General features: G+C 42.8%; 1 protein-coding gene across 1 annotated transcript in view; it reads right to left on the reverse strand.

The window, feature by feature from the left end:
- hcn4 (hyperpolarization activated cyclic nucleotide-gated potassium channel 4) overlaps positions 1-18,423 on the reverse strand; it is a 61,822-nt gene that overhangs the window by 13,447 nt on the left and 29,952 nt on the right. The window contains exons 3-6 of the mRNA XM_041938206.1: positions 17,953-18,114; positions 14,504-14,722; positions 2,926-3,072; positions 2,393-2,633 (exon numbers count right to left, since the gene is read on the reverse strand). Of these exons, the coding sequence (XP_041794140.1) occupies positions 2,393-2,633; positions 2,926-3,072; positions 14,504-14,722; positions 17,953-18,114 (769 nt within the window). The remainder of the gene's footprint in view (positions 1-2,392; positions 2,634-2,925; positions 3,073-14,503; positions 14,723-17,952; positions 18,115-18,423) is intronic.

Here is an 18,423-nt window from a genome sequence, read left to right on the forward strand (position 1 = left end):
CACAGGACTACAGATTAAGGGAGCACCATTCACAGAAAACCAGTCAGAGACAAAGTAAAGCCAAAACAGGAGATTGCAAACTGTGCCATCGACTTCTCCCTCCCTCAACCCCCTCCTACTCTCTGACTCTGTCTCACCGTCTTTTTTTTTTTTTTTACCCCTACTGCTGCTCCAGGCCTTTCACTCAGACGCAAAGTGAGCCATCTTAGGGGTGCAATCAAAGGCAGCTTTTGATAAGCACCTCTGAATGGCATGCAGGGCCACCACAAGGTCGCTGAGCTCTACTCCAACCATGAGAGAGGCGCCGTCTGCACTGGCAACACATCAGTTACTGAAGGCAACAAAGGATGAACTATAACAACACAATAACCTGCTCTGTCTGGGCACTGAGAGGCCAGCGGAGATGCTGTTCAGATAAGTGTTTCAATACTGAACTATAAGGAGAGAAAGAGGGAGGTGGAGGCGGGGGTGGGTGGTGCATGTTTTCTTTCTGAGCCCAGAGCAGCGTCCAGAGAGCGGGCTTGGCAGCGATCCATGTGTCCCTTGGCGTTAGTACTGCAGTCACATTACATTTCCCCTCTCCACTGGATCGCTGTGTGCCCAGCCGACGCTCCCATCCAGGACATGTCGTGTCCACTTTAGACTTTAGGCTCTCTGGCTCGAGCTAATCCAACAGCTAACAAACTGGAGCAGACTGCTGAGTATATAATTGTGTGAATAATTCAGGCCGTCTATGAATGAAAGAGTTACGGCACATGAGTTTGCTGAGATGGTGATGAGCATATACGCATGCCATTCGCTGTGTTGTAAACTGGAGCCTGCCGACACTTAGCGTGTTTGACAAAAGCGTTCCAACGACTGGACGGCTGCTGCTCTTCATTCACCCACTCACACACCCACCACCCACAAGAGAGGCCAAACCTAGCAATCCACATGAAGGAGGTCTCCGTGTTCTGCACAATTCTTATTGCTTCTGACTTCCTGCTTGCTCATAGTGACGGCCACACTGAGCTCCACATGTGCCACATACTCCCTGTGCTGATCCTGCACCAATTAATTTCATGAGTGACTAACTCATGTTTGGTAACAAACTCCCAGTGGCTTCAGGCTTACCTCACTAGCCCCCATCCTAACCCCCCCAAGAGGAGTGGCACTGCCAGGAATAGTCACAGGATAATGGAGTCACAAGCCTTGTGTCTATGATGCGTAAAAGGGGAAAATAATTACAGATCCATGGCCTAAGATTAAAATGAGCAAGCCAGTTTCTGTTCCAAAACCAGTGCATTTGCACTTTTGTTGGTTTCACTACTCATGTTTACTTAAGGCAACAACAACAACAAAAAAAGTCAGATGCATCCACTCTTGTGCATTAAAATGACATTGTCGTCAAGAGTACGCTCAGTTCAGCGTCTTTGAGTGGCAGAATGCCACAAACTGTGCCATTACCACGATGCATGTGCTACAAACAAGCCCATGAGCTCACTGAATCCCTCTTTGAATGTGAGTGCTGCCTTGCTGAGGAGGGACTGATGGAGGGAACATTTTGGACAACATGGCCCTAGAGAGAACTGAGGCCATGTTGTCTAAAATGCTGATTAGTTTTGGCATGTGTAGAGATAGATTGCCTGCCATCTTTTCATTATTTCTCTGGAACCCCCCGGAGAGAGGGCATGGAGATGGACTTGAGCAGGCAAGGCGTAATTAAACTTCCACAGGCAGGTCATGTGCTGTTAAACGCTTTGCCACCATTTCTCATTACTTAACAGTGTAGTCTAAATAATACGCTGTCACTGGGCAAATTAATTGGTATTTGGTGAGGGCAGTATGGCAGCATTGTCTCCTACATGTGTCATAGGCTCTGTGGGACCATGAGAGGGCCACGCATTATCTGACCCCGATTAAAAACATAACACGAGTTAAGTATATAACAACTCCGGGTTATCACACAAGTCTTATGCATTTATATAGTATGGAATTTCACAGCTTTCTGACCCTGCTGACCTTTAAATGCACATGTCTTCATTTGCGCAACAGCAAGTACTGTTTTCTTAAGTTGGGTTTGCCCTACATTTAAGAGACAGCTCATGATGTGAATTAAGGGAAAAGTCCTGCATAAACCATGAAGCAGAATTTTTAGTGAGGTGACAAGAGCTGCACTTCATACATACCAACACACCACTTCACGCTCGTGAAGCTAATATCAGAGCCGGAATAGCGTTATCCAAATGCAGTTCCCTCGAAAAATAAAAATTCAAACCCAGGCCAACTTCTTAAGGTGCGAAAGGACAGAATTATTCATATTAAAACACAGCAGATTTAAGCTCCACAGAAAGATGTGTGTGTTATGTGACCTTTGAGTTTGCGATTCTTGTGCAGCGCCAGCTTGTCTTACCTCCAAAGTAGGAGCCGTCTGAAAGCTTGGTCTCTTTGTTGCCTTTGGTTAGCACGCTGACAACCCCATGCTGTATGAAGTACATTTTTTTGCCGATGGTGCCCTCCCTGATGATATAATCCCCAGGCTGGAACACCTCAAACTTCAGCTTGGTGAGCATGGAGGTGACAAAGTTGGGGTCGGCGTTGGCAAACAGAGGCATGGACGCCACCAGCTTTCGACAGTTAAAGTTGATGATTTCCTGCGTGAGAACAGAGAGAGAGAAGTTCGCAAGAAGAGCATGAAAGCGTGCTTTACAAATTCATTGACCTGTCACAATATCAGGAAAGAAGGATATTAGAGCAACAACAGGAAAAATGTCAGCTGTGCAGATGTTTGTTTCTTTCTGAGCCCCTCTCAGTTTTACCCTTGTTTTGATTTGGCTTCAAGAACAAAAAAAAACTGAGGGAAATGTCAAGCAATGCACAAGCTTTTCACCACATCATGGCCGCATGTGCAGGAGATTCAAACGCAGACAGGAACACTCATCCCACCTCTCGGAGCGGCTCGTTCAGCTCTCCAAGGATGCTCTCCTCGTCGAACATCTTGCCCTGGTAACGGTGCTCATAGTAGTCGTGGATTCTCTGCCTCATATCTGCCGGCAGCTTGTGGAAGGACATGTACTGCTCCACCTGTTTGTACTGCGGGGACACAGAGACACACAACAATCAGGTTACTCAAAGGCCATAGTGCTGTAGCACAGATACACAGCCACAGGGAACAGCTGGCACTGAGGTCAGACACACAAGGAAATGGAGACGGATACAAACAGGCCATCCGGGCTCTTGGAGGTTACGCCCAACAAAACAGCACTTTTCCAGTCTTTGATCATTACAGTCTGTCTGTCTCAAAAGACAGAAAGAAATCTGGCATAATGTACTACTCAGACACATTAGATATTATTCCAACTGCAGTACTGGCTGAGGGGCAGCATACTCAAGAGACCCTCACCTATTTAGATGTTGAACCAGGATGGAGTGATCAATCGCATCAAAAGCAGCAGTTAAGTCAAGCAGGACCAGGATAAAATGTTCACCAGGACGTCATTTGTCATGCTCAGTACGGCTGTTTCTGCACTACGCTGGTGGATCAAGGGCAGCTCGTTTTAAAATGGGCTGAAGTGTGATTATTGTCGAGAAGTGTTTAATCATGATGACAATTCACTGGAGCTTTTAAAGGATTCACCATTGTGGCTAATCAAGATCTGGTTTGCCACTGAGTACAGTAAATGTGTCATCTCAATATCCAGTTGTGTGTTTTTGGAGTGTGTGTTTCCCTGGTATGACAAGTATTTCTACATCGGAATATCAGAGTAATAACAGATAAATCATATAACTGGTTGCAGGATACTACTGTATAATATCTTGAATTTAGTGTGTTTTTGGAGGCTATGATACAGTGAGTTAAGTGAGAGGAAGACGGGTTGTGATGATGTGATAGTGCTCAAGGAAAGGTGTGATGTGATTACAAATTCAAATCACGCCTTTAAAGCAGTGACAGGAGGAAAAAAAAAAACAGCTACAGTAGGACAGGTGCTAGAGACATGGGTGAGGTGTGTGTGTGTGTGAATGCATGTACTTATGTATGTGTGTGCAGTTATATGGTTTTGCATGTGTGTATGCATGCGATGGGTTAAACATTAGAGACTGCAACTAAATCATACTTGAAACCCACAAAATTTCATATTTTTGTTTACATACAAAGAATAAGAACGTAGAAAATGTAGGTATTTCATACATACAGGACAGGACATTAGAACATCTCTCTCTCTCTCATATATATATAGAGAGAGAGAGGGAGAGAGAGAGAGATTTATGTATCTAATGAAAAATCTACATCTGCATGGTAACCACACAGCGGTCTCACCGATGTGTTCTGCTGATAATGCCTGTTTATACTGTGCATGTAAGTGTAGTGTTGTAATTAGTAACAAACAAAGCCCTGTGGCCCCTCAAACACTGCGTACATCAAAACACTTAGCAGTGTATTTAATGTATGTTTGCAGTGCAGACTGTGTGTGTCTGTATCCTGCAGTCTTTACATTGTTTATTAAAAAGGAAAGCGTTACAATGTGCTAGATGGCCTTTCATTGATTCTACAGTATAGGAAGCAGAGATACAGATCAAAGCGCACTGAGTGCACCTCGGGAATAATAACAGGTAGAATCCTTGACCCTCAGTGAAAGAACGAATTCAGAAGAAAGAAAAAAGAAATTAACCATTCAGAGGGCAATGCTGGAGGTGCTCTTTGATCACCACTTCTACTCCGCCAAAAGCTTTACCTCTCAATGACATGACTGACCTCAGATGTCTCCCTCTTTGTTATCTGGCTCTAATACTCTAGTCACAGCTAATCATGGAAGAGATCATCAAAAGGCCAATCTTTTGGAAATATAGCACAGTAAATAAGGACAGATGTCTCATGCAAGTCAGATTGTTTTTTGTGAAAGCAGAGAAGCTGTCAGGCTTCCTGAAAATCAGGAGATGTGAGTAGACTTGGAAAGAAACACATAGCCTACCAGGGTTAGAGTGCAGCGGCATGAAACATGTAGGCAGACTAAACTTCTGTACAACCAGATGCCAAAGAGGTTCTGCAGGTAAAATCGTCTACCCTTGCAGTGACCTTCAGACACCCTGTTGTGTTTGTAATCCTCCTCTCTGTGTCCTGTGCTCCCCTCTTTGCCAAATTTAGATGGATTTTAGTCTGTGCTCGACGGGAGCCTTTCGAGTCCCTCGCGGACAAAGAAAACAGTTTGACGTCAGCCTGCGCATATCGATGATCCAGGCCTCTGACTGTGACCAGGTAGCCACAAACTGGCATGGCCCAGCTTGTAGTGGTGATTTTTGTTGTTTTTCCAATCACAAATGCTAAAATATTTACATATATCTGCAAGTGTGTGCATATAAAAAGATGTGCACACCGTCTACAATAGGAAATGCTGCGGATATGGCACATCAGTTGAACTACTTTATCGGATATCCAACACTAAGAAACTGCTCATCTTATAGACTTAAAATATCACTTCACCTCTTAGGAATGCCAAGTGAAATATTTGACAATGTGTATGAGTAAAGCGACCTGGAAAATTAAATGCTTGCACAAGCAAGAATAAGATGTGGAAAGAGGCTTTTAGATATCTGGTCTCTGTGCATCTGTGGGGAGATGGATGAGCTCTGTCATGGGGTAAGGGTTTGAGTCTTTATCCCCACAATCCCTTTGGCATAAAATTGAGCATTTACTGATCTGATGATGAAATGGTATCCTCGCACAGAGAGGAACTTTTGCTCCTCTACTCCAAAAGACGGAAAGCTCTAGAAAACAATCGCAGACATCTCGAGTTCTAGTCCCATTGGCTGCTGAGTAATGCAGCAAAGTCGGCTTGTCTGCGTGTGATGCCGGGGTGGAGATGACAGGTGTAACCCACATTCTGCATCTTGTCTAATGTCTTTATGTCTCCCGCATTAGACATGCCACAGCATGGCGCTCTGTTTCAAAGGCGTGGATCATCTCCTTCAGAATGTCTCTCAACCCTTTAATTTTCATAAAAATGAAAACAAAAAACAAAAACAAAAATGCTGTCAATATGTAATACAGCCATTTATCCTCAGCTTTTCAGCGTGTCACAATTTGATTCTCGCAGCATGAAAGGGCATTAGTCAAGTGAACGAACGCAAGATAATGTCGTTTTGCTTTTATACTGTGATGAGTACAACTGTAGCTCATACAGTAGCTCAGTGTCTCACTCAAAGGCATTTCATATTTACTAATCACGGCTGAGTCACAGAGGAAGAGCTGATGGGGATGTAAAGACGCTGACCAAGGGGGGACAGTGCTCTCCCGGCGCTGTGATGGGCTGATAACGCCCCCTGCGACAGGAAATTATCTTATTGCTGCACAGTCGCCATCACACTGCCACCAAGAAGATCCCTGCTCTCCTGCTCTACTCGGCTAAATCAAATTATAGTCAGCACTAAGGAGGTAATCATTCCACCATCGGCCCCCCTTGCTGCACTCTGAAAACCAGGGGGTTCAGGCTGCAGGGTGGCTGTTCAAAATTTAAGACCAGCTGATAAGAACCACAGGATTTGATTCCTTCTTTCTTCCTTTCTTTGCATCCGCATTTTCGGAAACGCAAAATTTCTTTGGACGAAAAGATCAATGCCGCTCTCATATCTGTGCGGTAAACATGAGCAGTTGGTTAGTTACAAGTCTGGTTTTGTCAAAAGGTCAAAAAAAATGACCGCCTACCAACACCTTAAGAGCTCAGGCACCAGAGACTCCACTTGAAGGCAGTCAGCGAAGTCTGGCATCCTCATGATGATGACAAGACTCCAGGATGTTACTGCACCCAGCCAAGAAATAGTTACATAACCAAGTCTTTTTTTTTTACACTTTGCTTTTTGCACAGAACAAACAAACAAGATATAATGTGTTATTTAGTGAGCTTTTGAGGTGCTAGTAGGCGGATTTTGTTACCTTTGGACAGAGCCAGGCTAGCTGTTTCCCACTGTTTCCGGTCTTCGTGCTATGCTAAGCTAACGGACTGCTGACTATAGCTTCATAGTTAATGGACAGTTATGAGAGTGGTATCGACCTTCTCATCTAACTCTTGGTCGAAATCAAAGTTTGACAAATTTTCATTCATCTTTGGTGGCTTTAACACTGCAGCGTTTGGTTGTAGATACAAAATTTTGATTCTGATTTTTTGGAATATTCAAATTTTCTAGCCTAATAAAATACTATAATACAATGTATTCTGCATTCTATCATTTAAGTAAAAAAGTTGTTTTCTCCAAGTCCATACCGCGGGACTGTTTATCCGGGTAGGTTGTATGCAAAGTGTCCCTACTACCCTTGCATGTACTGACCTGGTTGAGAGTGAACCATGCATCTGTACAGTATATACTATAAGTGCCTTACTGTAATTTACCGTCCTCGAAGTACATTACAGTATAGACGTTTTGTGGGTGTGTGGGTGAGCCTGTTAGCTTCCAGCCTTGGCAGCATTACAGTAGTAGCTCTATAGAACTGTGTCTTCATGATATTTCATTTCACAAATCCTCTCCCTCTCATTCTCAGGTTTGATCTGTCTCCACATGGCCATTCTTTGGTCTGTCTCCCATTCATACTTTTCTTCTTTTCTGTTGTCCCTCTGCTCTTTTATCATGCTTTTAATTTTCATCCCTTCTCTCTCATGCAGCTCTCCAAGCAAATGCAAATTTTTTACCAAATAAAATATGAATAATTCATTTCCCAAAGGAAATGTCAGCCACTTAATTATACTTTCTAAACATTTATTTTTCTCCACTGTTTTCTATCTCCTTGTCCATAACCTTGCATTGCTTGGAAAAAATACAAAAATATGGGTCCTATAATAAGGCTAACTGAAGTCTTACTTATATTTTTTTTTAACAAATTTTATTTATTTGTTTTTGTAAACACTACACTGCAATACAATCTCCTCTGGATTATGGAGAATGAAAAAAGTCTTACTTATATTTGCACACATATATGCAAGCATGGAAAATGGGCAACAAAGAAATTAGCAAAACATGTTTATTATGTATCATTAATTGATAATTTAGTGATGTTAAAGGACCATAGTTAGTTAAGAGGGTGTGATTGGCTACTGATCACTATGGTCCATCCTAGTCAACTCAGGGAAGGAAATTCCCTTGTTCTTGACAAACACCATGTTGCTACAGCACATCAAATAAAATGCCGTACATCTGTAGGAATGACGTGACACTGCAAATGTTGCAGAAAACATAAACTTGCCTTGACATTAAATGTTAAGAATATTGACAATGGCTACGCCTTTGATTTGGTTTTGGCCATACCCTCAGAGAGCGGATATTTCATGGAGCACCTCTGGGGCATGTCAAGAGTCCTTGAATGAGCAGTGAAAGTTGTGTGGCAGACAGAGAGGAAAAGGGAATGTAACAGGGTTTAGATTAATGCCATCAGTCAGGTCCCGACTAATGAGAACGGCTCTTACTGTAAGGCAGAATCAGACTTAAGCTCCTCGACTTGTTGACAGCTGTGTCCTTGGGTTGGTTGTAAGGGGAAATCATGACTTAACCTCTAGAAGGCTCCACAAAGTTATTGCTATTGTTGGATAAAACCTCCATCTTTGCTACACTAGTTTTTTTAAGGCCTTCAGAAATCAACCAATGCAGAGATGATGAAATATTTAGCCTCAATAAGTAAAACACAAAAACTGCATGTTTTACTAGTTCCCTGACAGCATTAATCCATTTCTCTCCCTCTTGGGAAGGAGGTCCCAACTCTGTAAGTGCAAATATAGTCACCCTCTGATGACTATTTACTGTGTTTCCAAAGGTCTTGATTGGGGGATTGAAGTGGGGGAACAAAAGATCTCTAGAGCCTCTTCACCCTCAAATAATCAGCTTTGGGCCTCTTATTAACTATCCCCCAAAGAGCCATGTTTAATTGCCAAGTGTTAATTAGAGATTTAGAGGGGAGGGGCTGCAGCACCCCAGTGCCATTTCCTTCTCAAGCCATTTGGGACTGGCGTGCTACAACACGCTACTCATGTACAAGTCCCTCCTGGGCATCCCTGATTTCATCACTCGCTACCAACAACAAATAGAACATCACTCAGTTATCCCACGCAGAACAATATTAATAATAAACTGAGAAAAACCTGAGAGGAGAAATGCCTAAAAGGATCAGAGAGCTTCTCTAAAGTAAGACAACATGGATCACAAGTTACCTACAAATGAATGAGATTATGCCTTTTGTTTGCCGTCTCCATCCTCCTCCCTCTGTACGATATGCATTTCCACTGTAGAGGGCCATAGTGGCAGATAAGCAGCGGCTTACAGAGAGCTGCAGTGGCAGGCGTGCCCTGTATGCACAGTCACATATGCAGCCATCTTGTGCCCCCAATCTGGAGAGATGTAATTCTCTTTGTGTGATAATGGTTCTCAACATGCCTGAGACAAGAGGGAGGAATCCTTGGGGGAATTTGGCAGATGCTTAACCCTTTCCAGTTCGACTGTGGAGTAGCAGAACTGCTCACTGATTGATACAGGGGTTCAATGTGGGGATTAGAGACTCTAACACATTACTGAATAATGCTACAGGAGTATTTAATACAGTAAAATAGTAAAAACTATAGCATTGTATGTTTATGTATTTTTCTGTACTAGAGTGTAATTCTACAAGAGTACTCCTTTCTACTGTAGAGGCTGTTAAAGCATATCAAATTGAAGTTGAGATAGAAAATGACTGATGTAAAAGGGTGAAAAAAAGAGAAAAGTAAAGGCAAATCATTCTTGTACCTCACAGTTCATGAAATTCATCAAGTCTTCTGTCACATTTTACTAATAGATATAGACTAAATTAGTTAATTTGACATTCAATTAATTTTTAAAGTCATCCCTTAAGCAACAGATACCAAACAATAAATGATTTCAGTTTTTCAAATGAGGGTACTTGATGCTTTATCTGCGTATTATAATTGAATCAACAGAACAAACCAGATGATGTTGCCCTATAGAATGTTACAAAAACAAAAATGTCAGAGCACCATGTGGTACAGTTAAACTCAACTAAATGAGCAGAGAGTGCAGACTAGTTCAAATAAAGAAACCACAGTGTCTGTTTCTAACCAAATGTAACTAAAATCCTGTGACTGGAGCACACAGTAACTAGCAGCATCTGATATGGACCCAAACTAACCCATGCAGTCAGGTACATCTGCAACAGACTGAGTTGCAAACAGGCAGGAAATGCACTCAGGCTCTGTTTACACACAGCAGAAGAACTGGCATCAGACATATATTTTTAACAGAGAGAAAAAGAATCAAATAAAGCTCTTTTTCATCTCAGTGGGGGCCAAACTTCAACTCCTCGTATTTAGTGTGATTGTTGCGCTCTCTACTTTGTGTAACAGTTAACAGGCTGCTTGATTCCTATTTAAGAGCTCATTTAAGTCCGCATGCTTGCTTCTGACAGCACAGGCATTTATCACATGGCACCACATTGTAATAGAAATCTATTCAGAAAAGATTATACTTGGGCTTTCTGATGATAATTTTCACCATCTTTGATGGCAGAGCTCCCCCCACCCCACCCCCTCCTTTCCTATTCTCCATCTGTACACTTCTAAGATTCCTTCATAGACTGATTTTCTTCATCATGGAGGTTCCTCTTATTGGTCTATCCAATATCTATAACCACTGATCCTTTTGCAGGGTCGCGGGGGGCTGAAGCTGATCCCAGCTGACTTTGGGCGAGAGGTGGGGTAGAGCCTGGACAGCTTGCCAGTTCATCACAGTGCTGATACATAGAAACAAACAGCCATACGCGTTCACATTCACACCTACGGACAATTTAGAGTTGCCAATTAACCTGCATGTGTTTGGACTGTGGGAGGAAGCTGGAGCAGCTGGAGGAAACCCACGCAGACACAGGGAGAACATGCAAACTTCACACAGAAAGACCTTCCTCACTAATCTGTTTCCATTTAAATGGAACTGTTACCTGGACATCACCTCTGCATGCCAACTGGACGGATGGCTTCACGCCTTGGCCATACAGTCACATGTATGTCAGCTCCATGCTGGCTAATGCTCATTTTCATTCATCCTCACATGCACATTGGAATTTTGCAATTTCTTTGTAATAAGTACGACTATCAAAACACATACCAGGGATTTATGGGGCTGCAGAGCATCTACGTTGCAGACAATTGATGCTACTTCACAGACTGGTGGTGTATGCAAATGCTGCAGTTTTGTACTCTTGCTGACAGCATCTTTGGAATATCAAGATGGGCGTATTTGGCTTCCAAACACAAAAACTCCAAACTGCAAACTACAGAAATCCATTCCAGCTCGCTAACAGAAAAGAGACCAGTGGCATTTCCAGCATTTGCTAATGAGTTCCTCATACATTTCGCAGTCTGTAATGTGCAACATCAGCTATGCATGTGTTGAGTCAGCACGCCAAATGAAGTATGTAAAGAGTGTCTCTGAACACCATTCGAGCTGTTTAACAACCAACAAAGACAGTGAGAGCAGACCTGAAAAATAATTTTTATGGCAGAGCTGTGGATAAACATATTTATGAGAGCCCTTTTTTTTCATGACACCCTAAAAACACGAACAGCCACTTTTCTTAATCCTGTTTCATATAATGTGTTACAAACGTAAAGCGGTTTTGATGAGAAGTAAAGCTTCTCAGTGTCCTTGTACTTTGAGCACCCACTCTGGGGGGCTGAGTTTGTGAGTTCAATAACACCCATGAATGTGCCTTGACAGTAAAGCACAGATTAATTTTGACACATATACAATTATTTCACTTGTACTTTGAGCACCCACTCTGGGGGGCTGAGTTTGTGAGTTCAATAACACCCATGAATGTGCCTTGACAGTAAAGCACAGATTAATTTTGACACATATACAATTATTTCACGTATGCACCATCTAGTATGCAAATATATATGTAAAGGGAGCATTTTTATTTCCTTTGACCGGTGTATTTACTTGATTTTTCAAAGCAGTGGACATTATGTTTTTTTATGCAGACTGCCTTGGTGCACCACTAATTTTTTCCCAATGTTTGCCACATCCTTCATTAGGCGAGATAATAAAGATTGATACCTCTTATATGATGATGTGGATTTGCATTATTGCTTGTAATCATTAAGTATTTTATATTTGCCGCACTTCTGTCACATCACCATCCTCACATTGTGCATGGTTTATTAAAGGTCTCTTGAGAGCAAGCCCACCTGCAGAGTACAAACAGCCTTCTATCATATGTTAGCATCATTGCTTGAAGAGACTCTTTAAGATTTTACACAGAGCCGCTGCACCTTTCATAACAAGTGAGACAGCATGGAGTCACTCGCTGACTCTTACAGACAGGCGTGTATTATAACTTGGTGTATGATGGCAGGTTGGACACTGGCTCCTGTGTTTGTGGTGTCTCAGTTAGCTGATTTCTCTCCAGGCTGAGTCCCAGCAGACAGGAACAGCTGTCCTTGTCACGACGGCCCAGTGGCCACCTGAAACCAGCCACCAGTCCTCTCAAAAATCAAGGGATTGACCAATGGATTGCCCACTTCTTGAGCATGTGGATAATGGTCTAATTCTAACACGGAAAAGAGGAGTGAAATCTCCAGGAGGCAGATCCCATTGTCAAACAATGACGCAATGGTTTATGTCGTTGAAGGAACTAACCCTGATAAGCAGAAAGGAGGAGTGGGTATAGTACAGTGTGGTAGAAATTACTACTATCTGGCTCCCACAGCCAGATGAGCACGTAGTGACAGTGCACCCAGAGAGTGCCTTATCACTGAGGCATGTGGAAAGATAAATGAGAGAATCCGCACTCTTTAAAATTAATTGCAGTCTGCAGTAATAACCTTTCTGCAGGCAGGCACCGTGGGAAGCTGTGGGAGCACAGGGGAGCCTTTTTAGCTGGCTGGGGGATTCTTAAGGCGCCTTAGGGGGTGATCCCAGAAACAGCAGCAAATGGCTTTGGTAGCACATGCTGACTGGTGCTGAGACAGGCCAGCTGTTCACTCTACTTGGCAGCAAGGCATCTGTAAAGCTGAGCAACAGACGAGTGGAGAGCGCTGAGCTGGGAGATGGTTTTCTCCCCTTTCATTAAGCAGCTACTCAGATAAGCAGCACTTGTCATGTAACAACTTGCATTTTTTAATTTTTGGACTTTTTATCTGGTGAGAATCTGGTGGAAAACTAGTCTCTTTGTTACTCACTGCAAGATCTGTGTTAATTTATCCAGTGCAACTTCTCTCCTTTTGAAGATGTAGCAACGGCCATCCATTACGCCAGCTAATCTGCTCCTCTGCTTGTCTGCGTGGGTGTTTTTCTCTGCCCTCTTTCACTCCCACTCTCCCTCTTTCATTGGGGTGGGGTCCTGAGAGACTCTTCCCCTATTCCGTGGAGGTGATCCTCTCCCGTGTCGTCCTCGCCACAGAAGGTGGGTAATGTGGCAGCCTGGCAACTCAGCTCATTATCGCCCACGCAGGGCCGACAGAGGGCATGACACTGTGGAACATGGCATGCTGTCAGGGCCTTCCTTTGACTGAACTGGGGAGACTGGGGTTCCTGTCTCGACATGGAACATTCCACAGGCAAAAAAACCCCCCATCCAGCCAAAGATGAAAAGCTGACTTGCAAGAGTGGAGAAGATGTGGACACCTAATTTGAAGTAATAGTGCCTTCTGTGATTGTTGCTGTCTAAAAGAAAACCATGTATCAATTGAAGTGTTCCTTCTTCAAGAAAATGTCCCTACTTCTTAAGCTACCGTAGATAAACCATTTAAAAAGCCCATTTGGTTAGTTGGAAAATGCACACTTGGTTTTGGAGTAGCATTGATGCACTGTTTCGCTCTCTCGATGGAGAGAATAAATGTCCATAAGTCTGCTTAGAAATAATCAATTACGCTCCTTAAAACTGCAGGACTTCACCTTCTTTTTTCAGTATCAAAGTAATCCAGTGATATTTGTCGGTATATCTATGAGTATATTGCAGACATGTACTGCTAATAGGCTATGCCGTATATTTTCAATTTGCCAAAACCCAAACCCAAAAACAAATATAGGCTAAAAACAACGGGACTCAAGTTTAAGCCAGCAGCGTAACTAACTGAATCCATGGCAACATTACACTTCCTCTTTATTCCCAAAGCAGTACGAAAATTTGGAATAAGTATGACATATAATAATAGGAGTGACAGAATCCAGTAATTGGATCTTTGTTCTACTCTAATTTACTATTTTTTGGGTGTTGGGGGACAGTTATCTGTTTTCCCAGAGGGGGGCCAACAGTGTCAGACTTTGAAAAGCTCTGGTGTAAAGGGCTCTGATGGTGCTTATTTTCCAATTTCAGAAGAGACCTAGATGTTTTTAGTAGCTGCATAAACATCAAAGAAATTCAATTTTGGGGTGAACTGCTGCATTAAACAACAAAATAAAACCAAGCTTTAAGCATCCCACCTTACCACCAATGTCCTCTCTTCCAAATTAATCAAGACCGCACCGCTGTCAGCAACATGTCATCTTGACTCACCTTCTCCTGGTACTGCCGTCGAGATGAGTCTAGAGATTGGATTAGCGCGGTGGCGTGGCCCACAAACATGGCGTAGCAGGTAGCGCCCACAATCATGCTGAGGATGGTCAGCCACACGTCTGTCATGCCCACAGGGGGGTACATGCCATACCCAATACACAGCATGTGGCTCATAGCTTTGAAAAGTGCGTAGGAGTACTGCTGTCCCCATGTGTCATTCTGGATGAAACAGAGGAGATGGGGTGAGTTAGGGTGAGTACATTGGAACACTTTCTATCTCGCTCACTCTCTCTCATAAGGCTGCTGATGGCACATTAAAGGTCAATGAGCACACATACACGCACACATCCAAAGTCTTAAGACAAAACTAATGGCAGATGTCCACTTCAAACTGTCTTAGTTCAATACAGAGCAGCTGGCAGGGTAAGACATACTTTTCAATATGCAAACATTTGGAGCAAGCAGACATTTGGGCGAGAGCCTAAAACAGAGCCCTGAGAATGGGCGGATGGAGCGTGAGACACTGGAGGCTTGCATGGCAGTAAGTAGGTCAGCTATTCAGAAAAATGTGATTTCTCTGTGAGTTTTCTCATTTGTAGATAAATTGCCCCTTTTCCTTTAGATCCCGGTGGTAGTTCATGGCAAATCAATATCGACTCTCTCCTGGGGGTGACATGCCCAAATTGCTTTCAAACTCATTTCCACAGCGGAAAAGCCGAGAGAGATAGCAATTTTATTAGTGCCCTCCTGAAAAGGTAAGGAGGGATAACCTGGTGAGATAATGGGACGGCTACTGTAAAAGAAGACAAAAAGTGTCTCCTAATGATTCTAATCAGGAGCAAACCACCCGTGACTGAGTCGATACTAACAAACTCTTTGTCTTCCTGGTAACGTCAGCAAAACACGAGCAGCCTTCCATCAGAGAGGTGCCTGCCTCCGAGGCTTGAATTAATTCAGAAAGATATGTTTGTTATTCTGTCACACTGAGAACCATTCTTCTGCTTAATGCAGTTAATTAGACGGTGTTAACTGTATGAAACACAACAAAGTCCATTTTGATGTTAATGAGAGGCTACATCCCTCACACAGGATTTTAAACTGAGTACGTTATAAGTGCCCTTCCTCACATCTCAGGGCCTCTGCACTCCTGGATGCAAAGGGCTGTTTTTGGGTGCAGAAATCTGAGGAGGAAGCCTGCGCAACCTCTGTGGAAGTTTTGGGAACACGACCCTGAGCTGTAACAACGTGAGAAGTCGAAAATGCCTAAATATAATCGAGCTGGAACTGCATGAAATCGTCTTGTGACAGGGCATGTGGCATGTGAGTCCATTCTCTAGAGCTGCTGAGATGAGGGTTTTAAAACATTTAAGAAACGCAGGACTAGACTTTGGGGTTTTAATGATAATAATAAGTTAAGATCAAAGTAGTTATCCTTGATATAGGATAAAGGCAATACTGGCAATAGTTTTGTAAATATGTGAACATATAACAGGAAAATTTGATTTTTTTTGGATTAAAAACAGGATGGCCATTTGCCTGTTCTCATATTGCTCTGCAGGACTATTTGAAATATGCCTTTCTCTGCTGCGGCATGTGTATCAAGCAGTGTTAGTTCTGCATGTGCAATGTACATAAGGTTCAAATACAGTGAAATACAGTATTTTTTGTCAGAATAAAACGAAAAGATCAGTAAAAGAATCATGTCCTTGTTTTCCCACATGTTTTCACTGCTGCAGAATAAGACATCAAATCTAATCTCAATCCATGCATCCCGAACTATAATTTAATGATGAGCCACATTATGCTGCCTAACAGCTCAGTCTTATGTAATTTAAGATAATTCCCTTGCAATGGCTTTATGCATACTGAACTAGTGGTAAAATGCATCTTTCATCGCAGACAAGGGAACAGAAACACAAAAAAGGGAAAAGAAATGGTGATGGATTGGATGTAACTTTTTGCAACTTCTAGAGGACTGAACGTACATCTCAATGTTAATGTCTTAATCCAGATAATAGAATGAGTTGTTAAACTGGGAGGATGGACAAAGGGGCGGTTTACTCCCTGCTGGTTTGATTCCGAGTGCTGCCACTGTCCCTGAGCAGGCCCACCTCACCTGACTGTGCGTATCTCTGCACAGACAGGTATGGAAAACAAGCTAAAATTAGCTTAAGTGTGAAACATCTCAAGGGACAGCGGTTTGCAACATCTGTCGTTTCTTATGATTAAATATAACAAGTGAGCATGTCAGGGAGGCAGCGAGGCATGATGAACCAAATACATCCTACCTTAAGCGATGTAGCTACTCATGTGACATCTGCTCTGGCACGGAGAGCTGAACATACAGCTGAGTAGAAGCTGGTTGATGTAAAACTCAAAGTTGGCTTCCTTGAATTTGTTTTGTTGTCACAGTTTAAAAATGCTTTTAATATTTCACCTTTCTGTTAATACGTATAGTATTCTGTATGTCTTATTAAATGACTTAAAAAAAAGGAATTTTAGCCTGTATTGCAATTAAAATCTCAAGGAAACAATGTGTATTTTTCTACAAAGACACAGAAAGGCAGTGATCATTATGTTGAATATCACTATACACTAAACGGTTTAATGCAAAAAGTTGGAAAGGAAAACCTGTTTGGTCAAAATATTGTCAATAAATCCATTTAAACAAGGCTTCTATTCAAACTTGAGGACATCTTAATACTAGCCGACCACACAAAAGCCCACACAATGCCCTACTGACACTTACATGATCATGTATATTGATAAACCATCAGTTGTTTAATCCCTCTCCTCAGCTGCATTCCTTAAAGGTTATACATGTTGAACTACTGAGAGAAGCACCCACTGATGTCGGATCAGTCCCTATTTAGGGCTTCACCACAAAACCTGACGTTAACTCAGATTTCTCTGGAGCCGCACTCTTTCATAACATAACGAGTTATCACGAGGCCATCAGCTGCGGGTGATGCACATCAGGTGTGACACAGTCCGCTTCTATAAGCAGATAAAAGAGAGCTCCATCACGGGCCAGGCTTTGACGGAGACTCTACTCCAGCGGCCGCTTTAGCAATACAGCAAAATTAAAGCACAGCATGAGTGCTCAGTGGAAACCATCAATATTCAACCAATATTGAATAAGGGCTGTCTTTTCTCCTCAGAAAATCAATGGTCCCTGCATAGCCTCAGTGTCTCTCTCCTTTCACAATAAGGACAGATGCCAAGAGCGCAGAATAAATAAAAATAATCTGCAAATTGAATAAATGTGGGCAAATGTAGCAGATAAATATATTTGATTTAAGGCTTAAAATGACAGACATGCGAGACAATCTTTCCCAGGATGCTAAAGGGTTTTAGTACAGTAATTACTGAAGTATGATGGATGAGATAAGACAGGGCATAATCTGATTTGAACAGGCAGGAGGACTCTGTGCAGGAGAAACACTTACCACCATCTTATTTTTGGACACCCAGCAGTCGGCGGGGAAGTCCTGCAGCATGGGCACCAGGAACTGCAGGCAGCCGTCCCAGTGACACAGCAGCAGCATCATGCCGATCAGGTTGACTATCCTCACCATGGCGCTGGCTAGGTCATAGGTCATGTGGAAGATCTGAGGGGTTGGACACGAAGGAAGCAGGAAATGGGTTAGGGCGGGATGACTCAACACGCTGATGGCCAAATCCCTGAAATCTCTCGAGACTGCAAAGCTCTCTCTCACACACACACACACACAAGTCCTCAGGGGAGATTTTCCTCCTCCGCAAGCAGTTCAACGACTTCTGGGTCCATTCTTTGATCACGTTGTGAACACGGTTTGTGGTGTAGGAATTAGACGGCAACGTACTTAGCCTGTAGGAACCTTATCTTTTTACATGGCACGCAGATGAGCTGGTGGATGCAGCTGTTGCTGTTCTGAGAA

The sequence above is a fragment of the Chelmon rostratus genome, chromosome 1 (assembly GCF_017976325.1).
Source record: "Chelmon rostratus isolate fCheRos1 chromosome 1, fCheRos1.pri, whole genome shotgun sequence".
NCBI lineage: Eukaryota > Metazoa > Chordata > Actinopteri > Chaetodontiformes > Chaetodontidae > Chelmon > Chelmon rostratus.